Source organism: Diceros bicornis, chromosome 13, assembly GCF_020826845.1.
Source record: "Diceros bicornis minor isolate mBicDic1 chromosome 13, mDicBic1.mat.cur, whole genome shotgun sequence".
Classification (NCBI taxonomy): Eukaryota; Metazoa; Chordata; class Mammalia; order Perissodactyla; family Rhinocerotidae; genus Diceros; species Diceros bicornis.
In genome coordinates, this window is record NC_080752.1 from 36,813,891 (window position 1) to 36,836,395 (window position 22,505).

At 42.8% G+C, this 22,505-nt stretch overlaps 1 protein-coding gene across 1 annotated transcript in view; it reads left to right on the forward strand.

Moving 5' to 3' along the window:
• Positions 1-10,202: 10,202 nt before the first annotated feature.
• Positions 10,203-22,505, forward strand: part of MICOS10 (mitochondrial contact site and cristae organizing system subunit 10) — a 32,920-nt gene continuing 20,617 nt past the window's right edge. Inside the window, exon 1 of the mRNA XM_058553076.1 lies at positions 10,203-10,307. Coding sequence (XP_058409059.1) covers positions 10,244-10,307 — 64 coding nt within the window. The 5' untranslated portion in view covers positions 10,203-10,243. The remainder of the gene's footprint in view (positions 10,308-22,505) is intronic.

Sequence of the window (22,505 nt, forward strand, 5' to 3'; positions counted from 1 at the left end):
CCCAACCTGCAAGCCCTGGGTGGCCGCAGCAGAGCACGCGCACTTAACTGCTGCGCCACGGGACTGGCCCCCTGAGATGGATTTTAGAGTTGTCTTACCTTGAGGCAAGGGGGCTAGTCCATACTCCCTCCTGGACCAGTCATTGGATGCAAGATCCTTTAGGGAGGGGACTTGATCTTGGGCAAGTCACCACTCTTTGGCTGAGCTGGGGGAGTGAGTGCTTCAGTCGTGAAGTGGGAGATCTGGGAGACCACCACAGTGTCCTCTATGGGGAGCCTGTCTTTTTCACCTTGATGTGCAGGAATTCCACGCACATTTAAAATATTCGTCTCTTGTCAGTTTTTGATATTGCAAATTCTTCTTTAAATCTGTCATCTATCTGTTACTTTTCTCTCAGTGTCATTTGTTGAGCAGAATCCCTTACATGATGTAACCAAATTAATAGATTTCTCTCCTTCAGGATATGTCCCCACTCCCTAGGACACACAGATATCCTCCTACCTTGTATTCTTTCATTGAATATATTTTTACCTTTCCTATTTAGGTCTTTAATCCTTCTGGAGCCCGCTTTGGATATAGGTATTATGTGGGCATCCAATTTTCTTCCCTTTTCCTCTGTATAATGAACTAGCTTTCACTACTTGTCTTGGACTCTCTGCTCTCTGGTTTCTGCTCTCGCTACTGTCTTGAGATACCACATCTGCAGAGAATCCGTGACCTCTTAATTTTTACTCCATGGCTTTTTAAAAATTCCCAGTCACCTTGCCCTCTATGCAGCACTGGGCGCTTTGGACCGCTTCCCCTTCTCGAAGCTCTGCGTGCACGCCCCTTCAAACGTATTAGTCTTGTTCTCCTTTCCTTCCTTTGTCTCTTTCTCCTCTTGCATCCCTAGGGCTTTGATGGCTTAACTTTCTCTTGTGGCTCTTAACAATGGGTGTAATTTAAGACTCTATCCTGGTCTTTATTTTTATCCCTTGTAATTCCATCTTCTTTGAGAAATTCATCCATTTTCGAGATTTCAGTACCTCCAGGTGGGTGACTTCCCTACTGGTAAATCTTGCCCTGACCTCTCCTGTGAATGCCGGTGACAAATTTCCAACTGAAAATGGGACATTTTTTAGTATGTCTAATTTCAAATTAATCTTAACCATGAAAGTCATTTTATACGATTTGCCTATATTTTATACATTTCCAAATCTTCCAGTGTTCTAGCACAGTGTCTTCTAGGTTTTCAACACATACTTATTCAGTGGATGAGAGGATCTCTTATGTTTAGCCATGTCAAAAGTGAAAGTCAAATATTTTTATTCATGAGCAGAGTCACATAAAATTTCAGAGGGAAGTTCTGCCACGAGTCAGCTTATCTTCTTCCTTTGGGAAGAGAGTGGCTCTCTCCTCATGGGTCACCTCCTCCTGTCTTGCAGTGTTCCTGTCACTGAGATAGAGTAGGGAGGGAGGAACAGGGATTGGCAGTGGCCAGAGCCATAGTCACTGTGCTGTACTGGAAAGAACACAGTTTTGGAATCAGAGAGACCTGTATTGAAATTCCACGTCCTCCTGTTTTGAGGGCCTGGCTTCCTTATCTATAAAAGTGAGTAAGAAGGCTCAGCCCAGGTGGCTATTAGAAGAATAAAAGAAACAACACTTGGAAAGTGCCTTGCACCCAACAGGTGCTAAAAAGAATTGTGAGTTCCCTTTTCGTCTTCCTCCTTGCACCCTTCTCCTGCGTTCATGTTCAAGCTGGAGACAGAGTGTCTAAGCTCCCAGGATAAATGGTCCCTATATTGAGCATCCTGCTCAGCCAAAGGGAAAAGTCAGACTGAAAGTCTCATTAATCTACACAGCATCCTCAAGCAATCTGTAAGGTAGGTTGAGGGAACTACAATTGTCTCTTCCTTACAGATTAAGAATTTGAAGTATCAAGTACCATCCTGAGAGCATCAAATGAGTACTTTACAGTTTACAACAGCTCAGAAGTCAGATTCTCATGAAGGGAGCTTACTGTTAACTTTTGAGATAGGCCATAAGGGAGATAATGTCAAACTGTCCATCCACCATGATCCTCTTAAATGACCTGGGCAGCATATTTAAGCCAGTGCAGGGATGAGACGTAAAGTCACCAGGAGCATCCCCTGTTTGTCTCTGGAATCCTTCCAGACCACCTCCTTGTCTTTCCACCCGGCTACTCCTTGTTCATCAGTTTCTTGGTCCTCAACTCTCTTCGTTTTGGCTTCACACTGTGGTTCTTCTCCTCCGCCCACCTCTTTGCCGGATGGCCCGCTAGGCTCAACTCACACTTCTGACTCTGAACAACCATACTGATCCAAGCCATCACTTTTGGTCTTTGCCCTTCAATCTCCCACACTGCTCCCACAAGTAAGAAGCAACCCATCTGTGGGATCCACTGGATACACCCCACCCTTCACCAGGACCACAAGGGTCGTGGTGGCCTGCTAGTTTCAAGATGGCAGAATAAAGGCATTTCTGCTCCCCATCTTTAAAAATAACCCCTAAACAAACAGTACAAGAAATGAAAACAAAAGTACTGTTCATGAAACCAGGAGATAACAGCAGCCCCTGATCACACCAGATGAAGTAGAGAGAGGAAGGGCAAAGCACCTCAGGCAGTTCTGATAATAGTGGACATCAGAGCACCCTCTGAGAACCACCAGACTAGACCTTGAAGACAGAGGGTTCAGCTTATGCATTTCTTTATCTCCAGAGCTTAGCATAGGACTGGCTAAGTGAAGTCCTCATTCAACACTTGTTGAATGAATTACATCATTTTATATGTATCATATAACAGTTATCAGCATATGAAGGCATATTTTACTGAGAGGAAAACTGTTAGAAATGTTTACTACATTGCTAAGTGGAGCTGCCCTTATTTCTATTAGAGAGAGGCCCTTCTAAACCCATATGCTGAGGAAGAGAAATCTAAGCAATATCCTTGCCCTGATGTTTAGCATTTCATTGCTTCAAATGTTTTTAAAAATTCACGAAATCTGCACTTTCATTAGCTCAGTTTTAGTCTTTCATTATTTTAACGTGAACTTGGTTTCTATGGAGGTCAAGACTTGATAATTACATTCAGCCCGTTGCAATTATTAGTAAGGAACCAGGTAACAGCACTGACATTTAATATTTAATTGTTTTTGATCAGCATTAATTAGTCACAGATGCACACCAGATTCCCATTTAATTAAATACTCTTGGGAACATATTGTGGGCTCAGGGATTCTAACCACATCAAAAAGTAAATGTTCAACTTTAAAAGTTGGGCCCTAGAGACCCAGGCATCCATGAGAGGAAATTCCAGATGTCGAGCATTCTCCTTTTTTCCTCAGAAATAAACCTCCTACTTCCAGCCCCCTGGAATCTAAAATCTTAGCATTTCTGCTGGGAACTTCCAGGCTGCAGCCATCTCCTCTGTCTCTTGCATCATCAGTTTTGCCCTCTCGACTGAATCATTCCCGTCCGCGTACAAACACGCGTAATTTCTCCTGTCCTAAAAATCCCTCCATTGACTCCACCCCTCCCCAAGCTTTACCCCTTTTATTTGTCCCTCTTTGGAGAAAAACTCCTTGAAAAGATTGTGTACACTTGCTGTCTCCAATCCTTCTCCCCCTCGTCTCTCTCAAACCCACAGTCTCCAGGCTTTGGCTCCGACCCCTCCAAGGAAACCGTCCTTGTCAATGTAACCAAAATAACCTCCTTGATGCCAAATCCAATGGCCAATTCTCCATCTTCATTTGACCCAGTTAATCACATTCTCTTTCTTGGAACACTGCCTTCATTTGGCTTCCAGGAAACCATTCTTTTTGGTTTTCTTCCCACCCATGGTCATGCCTTTTCATTCTCATTTGCTGATTCATCCTCATCTCCCCAGCCTCTAAATGTTAGAGCGCCACAAGGCTTTCTCCTCTGTCGATATTCATTCCCTAGGTGATCTTAGAGAAGCATATATACTCCTTGAACTCCCCATTTTTATCTCCAGCACTAACCTCTCCCTTGATTATTCTGCATTTCCACTTGAATGTTGACTTACCCTGGGTTTCTTAGAAATCAGAGCCTGAAGTAAAGCTCACACATGCGCAAGCTCTATTGGAAACGTGCAGTCCCAGGGCAGAGAGGGAGGGAAATGAGAAACGAGTCAGGGAATGAGGGAAAGCAAACACAAAGGGGTGCATTATCGAGCTAGCCACATATCTATTACAAGGAAACACAGCTAGTGGCTCGGTCACATGAGAACACCTCCAGAGAGGAAGGGGGGAACCACAGCATCTCGGTGCTGCCTCTTGGGAAGGAGGTTTAATTGAGAATCAAAGTCAGTTCATTCAAGTTTCCATTGAAAAATGTCTTCCAACCAGGACCTCTGAATCAGTGTTTCTTCTGGTTGTCTAAACATGTCCATGAAAGAAGCAAGAGAAACCAGCATTGACAAAGGAGCAACAAAGCTTACGTGTCCCTGAGAAGAAATTTCCAAGCCCTTCCAGGAAGTTGATGGGAGAAGGTGGCCTTCCTCAGAACTACTGCTTGAAAGCTTAAGCAACCCGTGATGTGGCAATTGGGGGTTGGACATGGTATTTCAAAACCAACCCAAAAAGAAGAACAGGGGAAGGTTGGTATTCCTTTTTGGTGCCCTTGGGTCCAGGCCTAGCTGGCTCAACCTCTCCGATCTCTCTATAACCAATGTTGTAAGGTCAAGGAGGTCACTGAATGTGGGCGCCACTGCCCTCTGCTGGAGGGACTGGTATTCTCCCCAAGACCAGTATCGGGCTCTAGGTCAATAGTTTTTAATCTTCTTTGATCCTGAGCCCCTTTGAGAATCTGAAGAAAGCTATGGACTCAAAGAAAAAAAGATATGCATTCATACGTAAAGATATGCATAGAGTTTTAGAGATTCATGGAAAAACCCTCTGAAACCCATCCATCAAGCTCCCAGGTAAAGGTGTGACTTTAGAAGCAGACAGACCTAAGTGCCAGTTCAGAGCTATGAGACAGAAGAGAAATTAAGAAGATGTTACCCAATCTATCTTCTGCTAAGATTGCCTCCCCGCCGCCTTGGATCCCATGTTTAGAAATATTTTCTCTACCAAACAAATTGCATTGACTAAGAAATCTCTGATTTTTTATCAACCAAACAGAACAGGCAAGTGATAGCCAGTAACCTCATTATGGCTGAGTTCATATCATCCAGGCACAAATCAAAGCTAACTTGACGTTAAGTTAGCGAGGGGAGACAGATACATATGTTGTGGACAGATGTATGGATTTTGGTTGGGCTTCAAAATAGTAATACTCAAGCTATGCTGATTACACTTGCACCAACTCTCACTCTCAAGCACACACGCTTAAATCTAAACTAATTCAGTGATGCTATATGTCTCAAACTCATGCTCTCTCACAAATCCATTTACATGCAACTTGAGTGTACCTTCAAATGCAGGTAAATGCAGAAAATGCACCTTCACACACATCTTTCCAAGCATGCTCTCAGTCTCAAACTCTAAGGTCAATTCAAACACGTACCACAAAGCTACACTTAAATCTATTCTGGTTACTCTTAAGCTTGTGTCCCACACTGATGCCCTCTGGCCTCAAAGGCGGGGCCATGTGAGAACATAGAACATCAATTGAGCACCTCTTAGTACCTGGCATGGCTAGTGCTAGAGATGTAAAAATGAAAAAGACGTCATTCCTGCTTCTCATTCATTCATTCAGGAAATATTAATGTGTGAGGCACTAGGGTTGTAATGATAATGAGACAAGTGAAGTCCCTGTTTTCACGGAACTTACCATCTGGTGGGAGAAATGGGAGAGGTTGGGGGGAGCAGGAAAGAAAAGGTCGCAAAGCATTAAGTTTGCCAAATGTTTCTATCTTCTCCTCTTTTAGGGACGCTTTCAGTCCATCTGAATCCCTCACTCTGCTATGTTAGATATTAAGAACACATGATCAAGTAGTTTGATCACTTGAAAGAGCAAGGATTACCCCAATGAGATGCCACCACACACCTACCAGAGTGGCAACAATTTTAGAGTATGGTTAAAAATCAACTGTTGGCGAGGATGTGGAGTAACAGAAATGGTCATGCACTGCTGGTGAGGATGTAAACCGGTACAATCACTTAGGGATAAAGTTGGCGGTATTTCATAAACAGGGCATACCCTATTGCCCTCCTTAGTTATATATCCTATAAAAATGTATGCCAAGGTGCATCAGGATACATGTACAAGAATGAGAAGCCTTGTTGGTAATAATCCCAATCGGGAAACAATCCCTTGGACAATAGAATAAATAAATTGTGGATAGAATATAACAGAATAGTATATAGCAATGAAACAAGAATGAACTACACACACAACAACATGGATGAATCTTAAAGCATGATAATGAGCAAAAGAAGTCAAATACTACAGAATATAGGCGATATGATTCCATTTATATAAAGTTCAAAACCAGGCAAAATTAAACCGTATTGTTTAAGAATGTATAGTCGAGTAACAATACTTAAAAGCAATGAAATGAAGAATATAAAAGTCAGGATACTGGTTGTGCTGGCAGAAAAGATGGGATATGATCTGGCAAAGGACACACCAAGGAGGGGGCTTCTGAGGTGCTAGTAATGTTCATTTTACAATGATTTCTTTATTATGCTGTATTTATGTTTTTAGCACTTTTCTGTATGCTTGTTATATTCCACACATACACACTTGTGGGAAAAAAAAAACGGGAGGGGTGTCTGGGCTTTGGAACCAAACAAAGAAGGTACATAGTAGCTGTTTGGCTTTGGACACATTAGCGAAGGGGCAAATCTATATGACTCCTCTCGAGGAAAGAAGATAGCAAATAAAAAACGTGAATCTCCCTTTAAGAAAGGAATTAGTTTTAATTGAAGGGAAACTGAAAAAAACCACTGGAATCTAAAAGACCTTTATTTATGCAGGTGCTGTGCTATAAAATATTCTAATCTTCGTCGTTAATGAAGCTGGATTTACAGCCTAGTAAACTAAACAAAGAGCTTATGTTTAGTTGATTAACCAGTTGAGGCTAAAATCTAGTTTACTTAAGTGACAGTTTTCGCTTTTACATTTTTCTTCTATCCGATGTGAAAGGATGCTGGCTTTCTTGCTGTGAAATTCCTTTGTTACAAGACTCTGTCTTTACCCAATTTGAAATGCAAACTTCTATCTTTGTGAACCTTGTTCCATACCATTGGGAGAAGTCCTAACGATGATAACAATGACTTACACAAGGAGTTCCAATTAGGAACCAAGCACCACTTCAGACAGTTTGTAGTTATTAAAACATTTTGACATGACCCTATCATCCTTTGACAACTTCCTTACTTCGTGACACAAGAAGATATTCCAGAATCATCTTATATTTTCCTTGCTCCAGCCCTGGAGTCTCAGTCATTTTTCCAAGGAGCCCTGGGTCCTTTTAGTAGAGAACAGTACTTAGAATCCAAGATCTAGGGTTGCTTGTCGCTATTGGTGTGTCATTGCTTTCAGGCACTCTCAGTAGACAGGATCAAGAAATACACACACACATATATATGTCTCTATTATATTAAATACGGTGAGTTCATGCTGATACATCTAATTCCAATCTAACAGCAAAGAGTTCTTTCAAGTTTTCACCCTTTCAGTGTTTGTAACATACAGCAATGAATAAAAACATAGTATTGGGAAAGGAACCGTGGAAACAGAATAATAGATACAAAGCTAGGAAATGGCAAAGCAGGGATTGAACCCAGACAGCCTGGCTCCAGAATTCATGCTATACCATCTGCCTCCGATTGCTTTCGTAATTTGCTCTCTGCCTTCTAAAAAAGTTTACAACTCTCTTGAATCCAATAAAAATGCCTCTGTCAGTTTCCAAATCTACACAATGCAGAGCCTTGTGCATCTTCCACATTAGTTAACTTCTCTGAGACTCAGTTTTCAAATTTGTGAAAATGAAGATACTAATCTCAACCCGCTGTGAGGATAAATGAAATTTTATGAGATACCTGGTGCTATTTGTGATGCATCATAGGTATTTAGTGAAGTTAATTTTCCTTTTCTTTTTCAACACGGGTGCTACACTATCAAGTTCCCCCAGGACAGAGACTTTTTTCTCTTTCTGGTTCATTCATTCAATCAATCAATCATCAATTTATACATTCATTCGTTCTTACATCCATTCAAAAAGTATTTATTGAGAATCCAATATATACTAGGCTCTCTGCTGTCATTGGGGATACAGAAATGCACAGGCCCCGTTCTTAAGGAGCTCACAGTCACATTTAAGAGACATACAATTACAATACAATCTGATATGTAGCTCAGATGAGAGCTAGAAGAAGGGCGATTATGGAAGAAGGTTTCCTGAAGGAAGGGGCTGGGTCTAGGCAAGGACTGGTATAGCAGTTCTGCCGTTAAAGTTGCCAAGAGTAAATGAATAAATAAATGGGTGAATAATTTCAGTTCAGTTCAACTAGTATTTCACTGAAGATCCTACTGTCCAAGGCATGTGCTCTGACCTGGGAGTGTGCAGACGAAAAAGAGGCAGCTCAGGTCCTCAATGAGCTTCGAGTTTTACTGGCAGATACAAACATCTATAAAGAGATGTTTCAATACAGCGTAGTGAATTCTATGGGGTAGGCAAGCTCCTGGGACAATGAAAACATTACAAACCAGGTTCATTTTGCCCATCACACTATTATGCCAATCACTGAGACGAGGATTTGCAAAGAGAAAGGGTTTAATCACAAAGCAGCCAAGCAGGAGGCGGGAGAACCAATCTCAAATCCAACTCCCCGAAAAATGGGGATTAGGAATGTGTTTATGGGATAAAGGGGCGGGGTGGTCTGAAGAGGGAATAGGTGATCCGAGGTAAGGAGAAGTGAGGTAACTGATGATCTATGCAAGCAGAGTCAAGCTTCATGGCTCTTCATAGAATGCATGTTCACAAAATGGTGGCATTACCATGATCTGAGGGTGGAGTTTTCAGCTCCTTGATGTCAAAGGGTTATCTATGGTCATTTGCACAGGCCCAGTTGATGAGTCAGTGGTCTTAACCAGCCTGAACTGCACTAGAAGTCAACTCTCAGTTCCTGAAAAACTCAAGCACCTGTTACCATGGTGACCCAGGCATCAGAGATGTTATCTATAGGGTGGGTGTTAGTAATGCATTATCTACCTACTTTTGCAATCGGACAACTGAGTATAGCTAGATCAAGTTTGCCCTCAGTTTAAAAAAGATGGAGGGAGCCTCTAAGCTCTATTAGTATGGGTTTCCTAGAATGAGCTTGTTGAAGCTTGAATATACCCAGTAGAAGAATGGGAGTCACTGCCAGCTCCTGGTCAGAGGAATAATATGGCCAAATTTGTATTTGTTGGTAGGATGGAGGATGGAAAAGGGGAAGGAAGACTAAAATCAAGGATACCAGCGAGGAGGCCGAATTATAAATAGGAAGCTTCAGGTAGATGTTTGATCTGGAGAGAGAATTTGGCAGGGGCTGCAATTACTCAGGGAGATTATGTAGGGTGAAAAGAGGATTGATAGAACCCTGAGAACCAACACTGTTTAAGCAGCTGACAGAGAAAAAGCAGCCCTAGAAGGACACCTAAGGAGAAGAGTCGGAGGAGAACTGGGAAAGACTGGTGTCCTGGGAGTCCGAAAGAATAAAGAGAAGGCGGAGACAGGGAGGATCAGGAAGGAGGGACAGTTGTGTCCAACGCCGTATAGAGGTCCAAAAAGCGTTCATTTGCTTTGGCAATAGGCGATCTTTGCCAAAGCAGTTGCTGTGTTAGCGGTGCAGGCGGGAGTTCCACTGCAATAAACGAGTGAATGAGGGAGTAGAAAAAGCGAAGGTGAGTCAGTAAATGAATGAATAATCAAGCGCTGTGCCCTCACTTGCCCTGGGAATTGCCAGGGCCAACGTGGGAGTAGGTGCGGAGGAAGGAGGGCCTTCCCGACAGGGCTCTGGGTGCCTCCTAGGAAACCTGTCAGCCTCGCACCCCTCGGGCAGGCGCGGCTCCAAGGTCAGGGTCACCTCCGGCCTCCAGGCAACCTGTCACCTTGACGACCAACTGAAAAAACCGGAAAGGACGAGAGCAGTAAGATTGTCTCGCGATATCTGGCATCCCGGCGCCGGCTTTCCGGGCCCGGGAACGGCGGCCGGCTCTCGCGAGACTTGCCTGGAGTCTGCGCGCGGGGCCGACGTCAGGGAAGCTGGAGCTGCGGGTGGGGAACATGTCGGATTCAGAGCTCGGCAGGAAGTGGGACCGGTGCTTGGCGGATGCGGTCGTGAAGATAGGTAAGGGGCTTCTCGCCCCTGCCAGGCCCTGCCCGGAGCAGAGCAGCCAGCTCAAGGGTCTGCTGACCAGGAGGGCGGAAGGGAAGCCCGTGAGAGGTCAGGCCGTCAGGCCTGTTGCAGCCCTGAGGCCAGGGCGAGCCGCCCGAGCGCGGGCGGGAGGTCACCCGCGGCGGGAGACGCGGGCCCGAGGAGCCGGGGCAGCCGCCTGGGGTGGGAGGGGTGGAGTTGCAGCCCCGAGGAGGTGGGCGGCGGGCTGGCCGGTGGCAGGAGAGTCGCGGAGCTCTTGGAGTGAAAAGCAGTACGCAGGGCACAGCCTGTGCCAGGGGCTCGAAATTCTCCTCCCCGGTGCCACATCTCTGCACGAGGCGGGGAGCCCGGTCAGGAGGCCACGTTGCTCCCCAGCTGCAACAAAAGTGCCTTCTGAAGAAGGTCGCCGGGAGCGTTTTACAGACACTGCTGGGCCCTAACGTGAGTTGCTGTCATTCCCGAGTTGTAACCTGATTTATCCGCATCAGAGAAGTTTGGGGCCTGAAGTTGGGACCATAGTGCTGGTGCTCTGGAAAGAGAATTGCCCTGGAATGTAAGAGATTGGTCACTTTTCCGTTCTTAAACGTAACTCCGCGTAGCCTTTTAACATGTGCTCAGTGACGACACGACTTACGAAGTCACTGCGTGGAGGGGAGGCGAGGGAGGGAAACTCACTCATCGAGCGTGTAATAAGTGCCAGACACTGTGCTGGGCGCTCGACTTAATAGATTGTCTCATACAGGTCGTGAAATTGAGAGTCGGGTGAAGGGATTTGCCCGGGGTCTAATAAATGACAAAGCTGCTAATAAATGGCAAAGTCGGGAATTTAACCCAGATTTTCGGGCTTCAAGTCCCATGCTTTCTTCGATACTAATTTTTATTAAACAAATTAGTTATTTTTGTATGGAAGTATTAGAGTATTTAAGAAGTTTTAGGATTGTGCTCTTGAGTGAAAATATTGGAAAAGAAATAAGATTGTAAGCTCCATGAGAGCAAGGATGTTTTCTGGTTTATTCACTGCGGAATCCCCAGCCCCTAGACGAGTGCTTAGTAAAAATTGTTGGAAATGAATTAGTGGATGAAGTAATTTATCACAGTTACCACTTCACCCTGTAATTCACCATTTACCAGCTGTGCGATTTGGGGCAACTTATTTAACCTCTCTATGCCCGTTTCATCATTTGTAAATTGGCAATAATAATTATTACTATCTCACAGAGTTGTTGTGAGGATTAGATGAGTTAGTTTATGTAAAGGCTTGAGTATGGGTCCGTTATTAGGAATAGCTTATTCTGGAAGTGACCAAAGAAATACACAGTTTTTATTATTGTTAACAGCTTACATTTAGGAGAGAAACACCGGGATATGAAATAACCAAAGTAATTACTAAACAATATGTTGTAGTAGTTAAGAGTGGGCATTGGAGGTAGACAGAGCTGAGTTTGAAATCACCCACTCTCACTCTTCACCCCCATTTTCACTAGTTTTGTAGCTTTAGGTAAGGTCCATTCCCCAACTATGAAATGGGGATAAAGAAACAGATTTACCTAAAAGGATTAAGAAGATTAAAGGACAGAAAAACACATAAGACGCTTAGCACAGTGCCTGGCACTTATGTCTTCAGTAAATGGTGGTAGTAATAACTGTTAATATTAGTATTGTGCCGCTGATGATCACCTGAGACAGTGAGTAGTGTCACTGTCATTCATGAGTGGGACCTTGAGGGGGGCATACACACGTGGGATAATTAAATGAGGCACAGTGATATATGATTACAGATAAAAAAAATTCAAATGAGTGTTTCAGACTCTTTTTGCTGTAGAGCTATTGTAAGTCAAGTTAAGTGGAGTGATGGGCTGAGGTCATCCAGTAAGAGTTTGCAAGGGAAATGGGCCTTCAGTTGACCTTCGGAGAATGACTTGGTCTTGGATAGTCAGAGATGGTGGAAGGATTTAAGCAGAGGCGGAGTTGAACTTTTACAGAGGAGGAAATTGAAGCTCGGAGAGGTTAAGTAGCTCACAGTGGGGGAGCTGGGGTTAGCACCCAGGCATTCTGATTTTCAGGGCCCCTGCTCCCCAAAGAAAAGAGGGCTGGTTTGGGTGGAGTCAGAATTATGAAATGTCTTAGTGAGAGTCCAATTTTTCTTGAAGTCTTTTGAGTTGCCTTTGGCTTTTTCACGTGCATTCTGTATATTCAACATTTTTTTTTTTTTTTTGTGAGGAAGATCAGCCCTGAGCTAACATCCATGCTAATCCTCCTCTTTTTGCTGAGGAAGACCGGCTCTGAGCTAACATCTATTGCCAATCCTCCTCCCTTTTTTCCCCCAGAGCCCCAGTAGATAGTTGTATGTCACAGTTGCACATCCTTCTAGTTGCTGTATGTGGGACGCGGCCTCAGCATGGCCAGGGAAGCGGTGTGTTGGTGCGCGCCCGGGATCCGAACCCGGGCCGCCAGTAGCAGAGTGCACGCACCTAACCGCTAAGCCACGGGGCCAGCCCCCCCATATTCAACATCTTTGTCTTAAAAATCTATTACTTTCTGTTTTCAGGGCCCATTATGCCTGGGCTGGTGGAGAATCATGGGATGGTTTTAAGCAACAAATACTTACTGAGCTCTGGGCCAGTCAGTGGGCAGATAGAGAAGCAGAAGGCATTTCTCTGCCCTCAACAGGGAATTGGTGTGATATAAATGGAATTTTGGTATGATTGTTCTGGCAATGTTTTATACAGAACAGATTTGGAGTAGAGGAGACTAACAGTACTGTGAACATGAAGTGATAAAAGTCTGAACTGTTAGACTGGAAAGGAATGGGTATATTTGAGAAACTTCAAACTTTTTCCGCCATTTATAAAATGGAAATAGTATTACCCACTTCCTAGGCCAGCACAGTGCCAGGTACATAGTAGGAACTCATAAATGCTATTTTCTCTCCAACTAGTTAACTTTGCCTCATCTTCATTTCTTATAAAGGTCACTCCAAGGTTAGAACTTGGGTAAGTGCTGATGTCGTTGATCAGAATTTGGAAGTAAAACAGGAGGGTGTGTGTGCACCTCATTTGCACTAAATAACGTACAGTATGAGACTTAGTAACTGATTGTGTGACGTGGCAAGAGACAGACTATGCTGAGAAAAATGGTCATGATTTTGGTTGCTTTTCTGCTTACATAGTTGAATTTCAGAATGATAATGGAGAAGTTGAGACGGGGCTTTTGATTTTGAGGGAGAAGCTGCGTTCAGATTTTGAGGGGGTTGTCCCTTTAGTAGTGGACTTGGAGACAGGGCATAAGAGAGAGGAAGCATGAAGTGGAGTTTTGGGAAGCTTTAACCTGAGTGGTCTTCGAGTCTATGAGGATGGACACTCTTCTGTGGTGAGTATATTAGTTCCTGCTCCTATAGGCAGTGAGGTTAGGGAGCTCTTTCAGCCTCTTTGACCACTTGCTTTCCTGGTACTTCAAAATGGAAGTGGAGACTCAGGAATAGCAGCTATAAGGCAGATAGAGGTTTTGAAGAAGATGTAGGCAGGGAAGAAAGGGCCAGTGCAGGCTTTCATCTACATGTTGATAATTTCATAGTCTGTGGCCTGACGGAGACCAAAGGGAATCCAGAGTGAATGGACAGCTCCCTTTGTGAGCACTTCTCTGTTTGGCTCAAGTGTTTTTGTTCTTTTCCCACTGGTTTGCTGAAAAATGACTATTTTAATTGCTCATATTTGGCCTAGATGTTGTACAGCTGACTTAAATAGCTCTCACAAGGATGTACTTTAGGCAGTGGTTCTTTAAAAAATGTTCTTCAAGGATCTCTTACTCTGAGACTTGAGTAATGTCTTTTTTTTTTTTGAGGGTTGAGGTGGCTTTATTTTTTTATTTATTTATTTTTTTATTGGTTTATAACATTGTAAAAATTTCTGGTGTACATCATTGTACTTCTATTTCTGCATAGATTACATCATGTTCACCACCCAAAGACTAATTACAACCCATCACCACACACATGTACTGAATTATCCCTTTCACCCTCCTCCCTCCCCCTTTCCCCTCTGGTAACCACCAATCCAATCTCTCCCTATGTGTTTGTTTATTGTTGTTATTATCTACTACTTAATGAAGGAAATCATACAGTATTTGACCTTCTCCCTCTGACTTATTTCACTTTGCATCATACCCTCAATGTCCATCCATGTTGTCACAAATGGCTGGATTTCATCGTTTCTTATGGCTGAGTAGTATTCCATTGTGTATATATACCACATCTTCTTTATCCATTCGTCCCTTGATGGGCACTTAGGTTGCTTCCAAGTCTTGGCTATTGTGAATAATGCTGCAATGAACACAGGGGTGCATGTATCCTTACGCATTGGTGTTTTCAAGTTCTTTGGATAAATACCCAACAGTGGAATAGCTGGATCATATGGTAGTTCTATCCTTGCTTTTTTGAGGAATCTCCATACTGTTTTCCATAGTGGCTGCACCAGTTTGCTCTCCTGCCAGCAGTGTATGAGAGTTCCCTTCTCTCCACATCCTCTCTGAGTAATGTCTTAATAGAAAGTTTTCATGTGATTTGGTCCTGTAGGAAGAGATGGCATTTATTTATAAATACCCCTCCCCCTCCTTTTGCTATCATAAGAAAAGCAGTTCTATTTCCCCCATTAATTCTGGCTTTAAAATATCTACCGTCACGTGTCACTTAACAACAGGGATATGTTCTGAGAAATGCGTCGTTAAGTGATTCTGTTGTGCGAATATCAGAGTGCACTTAGACAAACCTAGATGGTATAGCCTACTGCACGCCTGGGCTGTATGGTATAGCCTGTTGCTCCTAGGCTACAAACCTGTACAGCGTGTTACTGTACCGAATACTGTAGGCAACTATAACACAAGGGTAAGGATTTGTGTATGTAAACATATGTCTAAACAGAAAAGGTACAGTAAAAATACGGTATAAAAGATACAAAATGGTACACCTGTATAGGGCACTTACCATGAATGGAGCTCACAGGAAAGGAAGTTGCTTTGGGTGAGCTATCGTTTTATATGACTGACAGTGCAGCAGATTTTTTTTTACACCAGTGTCACCGCAAACACGTGAGTAACGCATTGCACTACAACATTAGGAAGGCTACGATGTCACTAGGCGTTAGGAATTTTTCAGGTCCATTATAAGCTTATGGGACCACTGTTGTATATGTGGTCCATCGTTGACCGAAATGTTGTTATGTGGTGCTTGACGATATTTATTTATTTTGTGTCTGATTGGAGTATGGCAGGATAAGTGGTTTCTAATATGGTTTGACCTGATAAATTGAGCCCGTGGATCAAGAAAACAAAACAAAACACATATCTCCCTGTAATAGGCATGATGGGCCATTGTTCATTACACATCTGTTTCTCTTTCAGCTCTTGTTCCTTGTTTCTCCTTTCTCCTCCTCACATTTTTACCCTTCTTTTTGGCCTCTATTCTTATTCCTGCCACTGCCACCCGTATGCATTGCTAATTCATCCATAAGGTTTCAGATTAATGTGTCTTTTAAAAAAAAAATAACCTTGTTAGCATTTAGGAAGTTCCTAGGTATCCTATTTATTCTCTATCATATCAGTCATTTTTCTTAGTGGCACATATCACCATCTGAAATTTGCAGTTTGTTTCTTCCTTGATTGCCCCTCCTCCTAAAATGGAAACTTCCTGAGACTGTTTTGTTCACTGTCGAGCTCCCAATCCCAAGCATAGAGAAGGCAGACAGTAATTATTAAGTGAATGATGTTTATTGCTGAGAATTTTGTAGACTGTGTTCTCAGCCCATATTTGCTGCTCATTGTGTATTAACTGAATGAATTAGCATTTAAATGAAAAATCCAGGTAAGGTAGATTTCATGTGAATTTCTGCCAGTTTACATGTTTGGTCATGTGTCCTTGTACTCTTGGGACTTTTACCAACTTTTTATTTCACCTAGGGATGTAAATTACTGTCAGTAGATCTTAGTAATAAAATAGTATTAGAAATGTTTGGGAGTAGTCAACCAAGAAACATAAACCAGAGAGTGCTTTTGTATTTAAACAAGTAGAGGGGGATGTTGGTTTAAGTGGTAGTGCCAAAGCCTTATTGCAGGAAATTAAAAAGGAGTGAAGAATATTACATTTTATGAATGGCACGTTCCATTAGTTTTATGTTCATTCATGGTTTTTGCTAATTTTATGGGTTTACTTTTAAGTTTTATCAGATTTGTTGAATGCTCTGGTTTTCTTTCTTCACTCAGTTCAAGGGCTGTGCTGTGCTGAGTAATTTGTCTTGTCTGTACCCATGAGCATGAATAAGTCACACATTCTTGTTAATGAGAATAGAAGGCATAGTATCTTGCCAACATAGGAGACTTAATAGTTCTGGTCTTCACAGAGCTGATGCCCTCAGCTTGTGCTTGTCACTCTGGACTAGATGAGAGGTTATACCTATTTTCTGTTTCCCAGGGAAAATAAGATTCTAGGAGATGAGAAAAATCACAGTTATGAGACTTATGGAGGTGCTTCCCTGCGATTTGAGAATTTCTAAGTCCTGCAAGGGTGGGTCATAGAAGCGCTGTTGTTGCCCTCAGAGTCCTGCTACAACTCACTTGTGAATGCTGAACCCTGTGCTGGCAGGCTGTGACCTGATGACCAAGCTGATGTCTGTCTGACAGCAGCCGGGGCCTGAGTTGCAGATTTGCTGGAGGAGGCTTTGAGGAAAATCTGATTCCAGTACTTTCTGGATTCATATGGAGGTCCTGGGAAGCCCTAATATGACTCGAAAAACTTTAAAATTGGCTGTGTGTCTCTTTGTCTCATTTCACTCCCACTGTGAGACCAGAGTAAGGAATCTCTAATTTTACTAATCCATGCATTGGCCAGGAATTCTGGAAGAGGGGAAGGAGAGGTCATGGTTGGGGGTTGCCCAAGGTTGTGATACTTTTCCAGAAAAAAGCTGTTCTTGCAAGCCAGGTGTATGAAGCACAACAGTGTTGTTCATTTTCTTAGTAACAAGGAAAAAATGCAAGCCATGGATGTTTATCAGCAACCCCTAGAATGTTTTCCATTCAGTGGACTATGGGAGCATTCACGTGCTTTTGCTTTTCTTTTCCTCAATTTTTTCATTAGAAATAAATATGCCACTAAGTACCTCTCTGTACCTTAGTTCTCAACTATAAAATGATCGTTCCTGCCTCAGAGGGTTGTTCCAAGTAAGGGTAAATGAGATAATCTCTGTAGAGCAGTTAGGGCATTGCCTGTACTTGATAAATATTAGCTGCAGGCATGTAAATGAAGGATAGCAATCATAAGTTAAAAGAATTAACACATTTGCTCTGATCCTGGCTATTGTGGGTGGTGTGGACACCTGGCAATCAATATTCTAGCGTATGTACGTAGTAATAATTGTTAATGTAGGGCTGGCCCCGTGGCTTAGCAGTTAAGTGCGCGCGCTCAGCTGCTGGCGGCCCGGGTTCGGATCCTGGGCGCGCACCGACGCACCGCTTTTCCGGCCACGCTGAGGCCGTGTCCCACATACATCAACTAGAAGGATGTGCAGCTATGACATACAACTATCTACTGGGGCTTTGGGGGGGGAAAATAAAATCTTAAAAAAAAAAAATCGTTAATGTATACTTCCCAAAACAATTTGACACCAGGAATTATGGAAAGTAGGGGGGTGGTGTGCACAGATGAATAGGCACTGGCCCTGACCTTCATGGGCCTTCCTCCTTGAGGAATGTGAAAGGAGGTGGTGACATTGGAGTTCTGTCTTGGAGAATACAACTGGGTAGAGGACTGCATTTGAGGCCTTGGAAACGGTTCAGGATTGTCCCAGAGCAAGGCGAGACTTTGGCTCCTTCGGGGAATGATGATAAGGGCTACCATTAATTGAGCTCTTACCGTGTGCCAGACACTGTGCTAAGCATGTTACATGTTACGTGCATGATCTCGTTTAATCCTCCTAGTCTTGTGGGGTATTTTCCCCAATTTTTTTATTGTGATAAAATACACATAAAATTTTCCATCTTAACCATTTTTAAATGTATAGTTAAGTGGTATTAAATACATTCATAATGTTGTGCAATCATCACCACAATCCATCTCCATAACTCTTTTCATCTTGTAAAACTGAAACTCTAAGGCCGGCCCAGTGGCTTAGCGGTTAAGTGCGTGCGCTCCGCTGCTGGCGGCCCAGGTTCGGATCCCGGGCGCGCACCCACCGACACACCGCATCTCCGGCCGTGCTGAGGCCACGTCCCACATACAGCAACTAGAAGGATGTGCAGCTATGACATACAACTATCTAGTGGGGCTTTGGGGGAGAAAAATAAATAAATAAAATTAAAAAAAAAATACCGATTTAATAGTAACTCCCCATCCCCCCCAGCCCCTGGCAACCACCTTTCATTCTCCTTTCTGTTCCTGTGATTTTGACTACTCTAAGTAGAATCATATAGTATTTGTCTTTTTGTGACTGGCTTATCTCCACTTAGCATAATGCCCTCGAGGTTCATCTATATTGTAGCGTTATGTTAGAATTTCTTTCCTTTTTAAGGCTGAATAATATTCCACTGTGTGCGTGCGTGCGTGCGCGTGTGTGTGTATCACATTTTGCTTTTCCATTCACCCATCAATGGACACTTGGATTGCTTCCATATTTTAGCTGTTGTGAGTAATGCTGCTGTTGACATGAGTGTACAGATACCTCTTCGAGACTCTGCTTTCAGTTCTTTTGGGTCTATACCCAGAAATGGAATTGTTGGATCATATGGTAGTTCTATTTTTAATTTTTTGAGGTTCTATCATAGTGTTCCACGGTGACTGTACCATTTTACATTTACACTCCTAGCAACAGTGCACAAGGGTCCCAATTTCTTCACATCCTTGCCAGTACTTCTTTTTTTTTTGATAGTAGCCATCCTGATGGGTGTGAGGTGGTATCTCATTGTAGTTTTGATTTGCATTTCCCTAATAATTAGTGATGTTGAGCATCTTTTCCTGTGCTTATTGGCCATTTGTATATCTTCTTTGGAGAAATATGTATTCAAGACCTTTGCCCATTTTTGAATTGGGGTTTTTTTTTTTTTTTAAAGATTTTATTTATTTATTTTTTCCCCCCAAAGCCCCAGTAGATAGTTGTATGTCATAGGTGCACATCCTTCTAGTTGCTGTATGTGGGACGCGGCCTCAGCAGGGCCGGAGAAGCCGTGCATCGGTGCGCGCCCGGGATCCGAACCCGGGCTGCCAGCAGCGGAGCGCGCGCACTCAACCGCTAAGCCACGGGGCCGGCCCCATGAATTGGGTTTTTTTTTTGTTGTGGCATTTTAGGAGTTCTCTCTATATTCTGGGTAGTAATCCCTTATCAGATGTATGATTTGCAAATATTTTCTCCCATTCTGTGGGTTGCCTTTTTACTCTGTTGAGAGTGTCTTTCGATGCACAAAATTTTAAAATTTTTATGAAGTCCACTTTGTCTATTTTTTCTTTTGTTGCCTGTGCCTTTGGTGTCTAAGCAGGAAAAAACTCCGTGTTTCTCCTTTACTCTCACACTCACAATACTTCTGACACCAGGTGTGTGGGTTTGCACAACTGCTTGACACCAAGCAGTTCTCTGACACCAGCTGGATGTCCTGTAATTCAACTCAGTTCTGACACTAACTAGAGATAGCACAGACCCCGCAGGTAAAGGGCTTAGTTCTGTAAGACTGCTCCCACTTCAGATGCCAGTCACAATCCAGGTTGTTACCTGTGCTTCTGACTGACTGGCTATAGGTCAGAGGTTCCCACGACCCCCTCCTAGGGTTCAATAATTTGCTAGAACGGCTCACAGAACTCAGGAAAACAGTTTACTTACTTGACTACCAGTTTATTACAAAGGATATTAAAGAATATCAATGAATAGCCAGGTGAAGAGATACATGGGGCAACGTTCTGAAGGGTCCTGAGTGCAGGAACTTCTGTCTCTGTGGAGTTGGGGGTACACCACCTTCCTAGCATGGAAATGTCTTCACCAACCTGGAAGCTCTTGGAACCCTGTACTTTTGGGATTTTTATGGAGGCTTCGTCATGAAGGCATGATCAATCATTAACTCAGTTTCCAGCCCCTCTCCCCTTCTTGGAGGATGGGGGTGGGGCTGAAAATTCCAAGCTTCTAATCATGGCTTTGCTCATCTTACTGGTGATCAGCCCCCATCCAGAAGCTATCCAGGAGTCCACGAAGAACTGCCTCATTAGAACAAAAGACTTCTGTCACTCAGGAAATTGCAAGGGATTTAGGAGCTCTATGCCAGGAACTGGGGACGGAGGCCAATATATATATTTTCTATTGTGCCACAGTGTCATAGCCAAGAAATCACTGCCAAATCCAATGTCGTGAAGCTTTTGTCCTATGTTTTCTCTAAGAGTTTTATAGTGTTAGGTCTTACATTTAGGTCTTTGGTCCATACTGAGTTAATTTTTGTATATGGTGTCAGGTAAGGAAGAGTCCAGCTTCATTCTGTTGCACGTGGATATCCAGTTTTCCCAGCATCATTTGTTGAAAGGACTGTCCTTTCCCCATTGAATGGTCTTGGCACCCTTGTCAAAAATCATTTGACCGTATATACGAGGCTTTATTTCTGTGCTCTCTATTCTATTCCATTGGTCTATATGTCTGTTTTTATGCGAATATCACACTGTTTTGATTGTAGTAGGTTTGAAAATCAGGAAGTGTGAGTCCTCCAGTTTTGTCTTGTTTTTCAAGATTGTTTTGGCTATTTGGAGTCCCTTGAGATTCCATATGAATTTCAGGGTGGGTTTTTCTATTTCTACAAAAAAAACATCATTGGGATTTTGATAGGGATTGCATTGAATTTGTATATTGCTTTGGGTAATATTGACATCAGTTAACAGATAATATTTTATGGTATGGATATACCACATTTTATTTATCCATTTTTTAATTGATGGACATTTAGGTTGTTTATACTTTTTGGCTATTATGAATAATACTGGTATGATCAAGTATACAAGTTTTTATGTGGACATATGTTTTCACTTCTCTTGAGTATGTACCTAGGAATAGAATTACTGGGTTGTATGGCAACTCTATGTGTAGCATTTGAGGAAAACCATTGAATGTTAAACTGAAGAGTGACATGGTTGAATTTCTGATTTCAGAATGATCATCAAGGTAGCATGATGAGAATGAATTGGAAAGGGCCAGAATGAAGGCAGGGAAGTGGATTAGTATATTATTGCAAAATAATGCCAAAGATGAGATGATCAGATTAGAGGAAACCAGAGCTAAGGTGGGGGCAGAAGGAGGGGAATGGAGACAGATGCAATGGTGATGGTACAACAGTAATATTTACGGAACTTGAAGTGTAGGCTCTTGAGCTGGAGGAGTTAGGGGTGATGCCAAGTCTGTGTAAATGGGGCATGGTGTTGCCATTGACAAAGAAGAGAAGCAGGAGGGGAGCCCAAGTAACATTTTGCCATTTATTAATTTATGGTATGTCTTGAGATAGGTCATTTGTTCTTGTAGCTCAGTCAACAGAGATGAAAGTTATTGCTTTTGTCATACATTTATCTTTATGAAAAGAAAGGATTTGGCCTACTTGTTCCTTCCTTGTTAGGAAAGTAGTACAGTAAATGACTTAGCAGCTGACCTGCCTTAGAATTAACTAGCAGATTTTGTGTATTCATTCAGTAATCAATTAAATATAGTTAAATTGATTGCTTAAGGCCATTTTTTTTTTGTGGTGAGAAAGATTCACCCTGAGCTAACCTCTGTTGCCAATTTTCCCCTCTTTTTGCTTGAGGAAGATTAGCCCTGAGCTAACATCTGTGCCAGTCTTCCTCTATTTTATATGTGGGTCACTGCCACAGCATGGCTGACAAGTGGTGTTGGTCTGTGCCCAGGATCCAAACCCGTGAACCTGGGCCGCCAAAGCAGAGCGTGCCGAACTTAACCACTATGCCACAGGGCTGGCCTGCTTAAGGCCGTATCAATTATAAAAAAAAATACTATACTGAAAGAGGCCATTGAATAAATTCATGGAAAAAGAAAGCAAATTATTGTTTTTCTTTAAGTATCAGTTCATCTGATAAATGTGGGTTACCACAAAGTATTGGTGGCTCACCAAAAATTGCGTTTTGGTAGCCTGTGTTTGCAAACTGATACCTCTCTATTT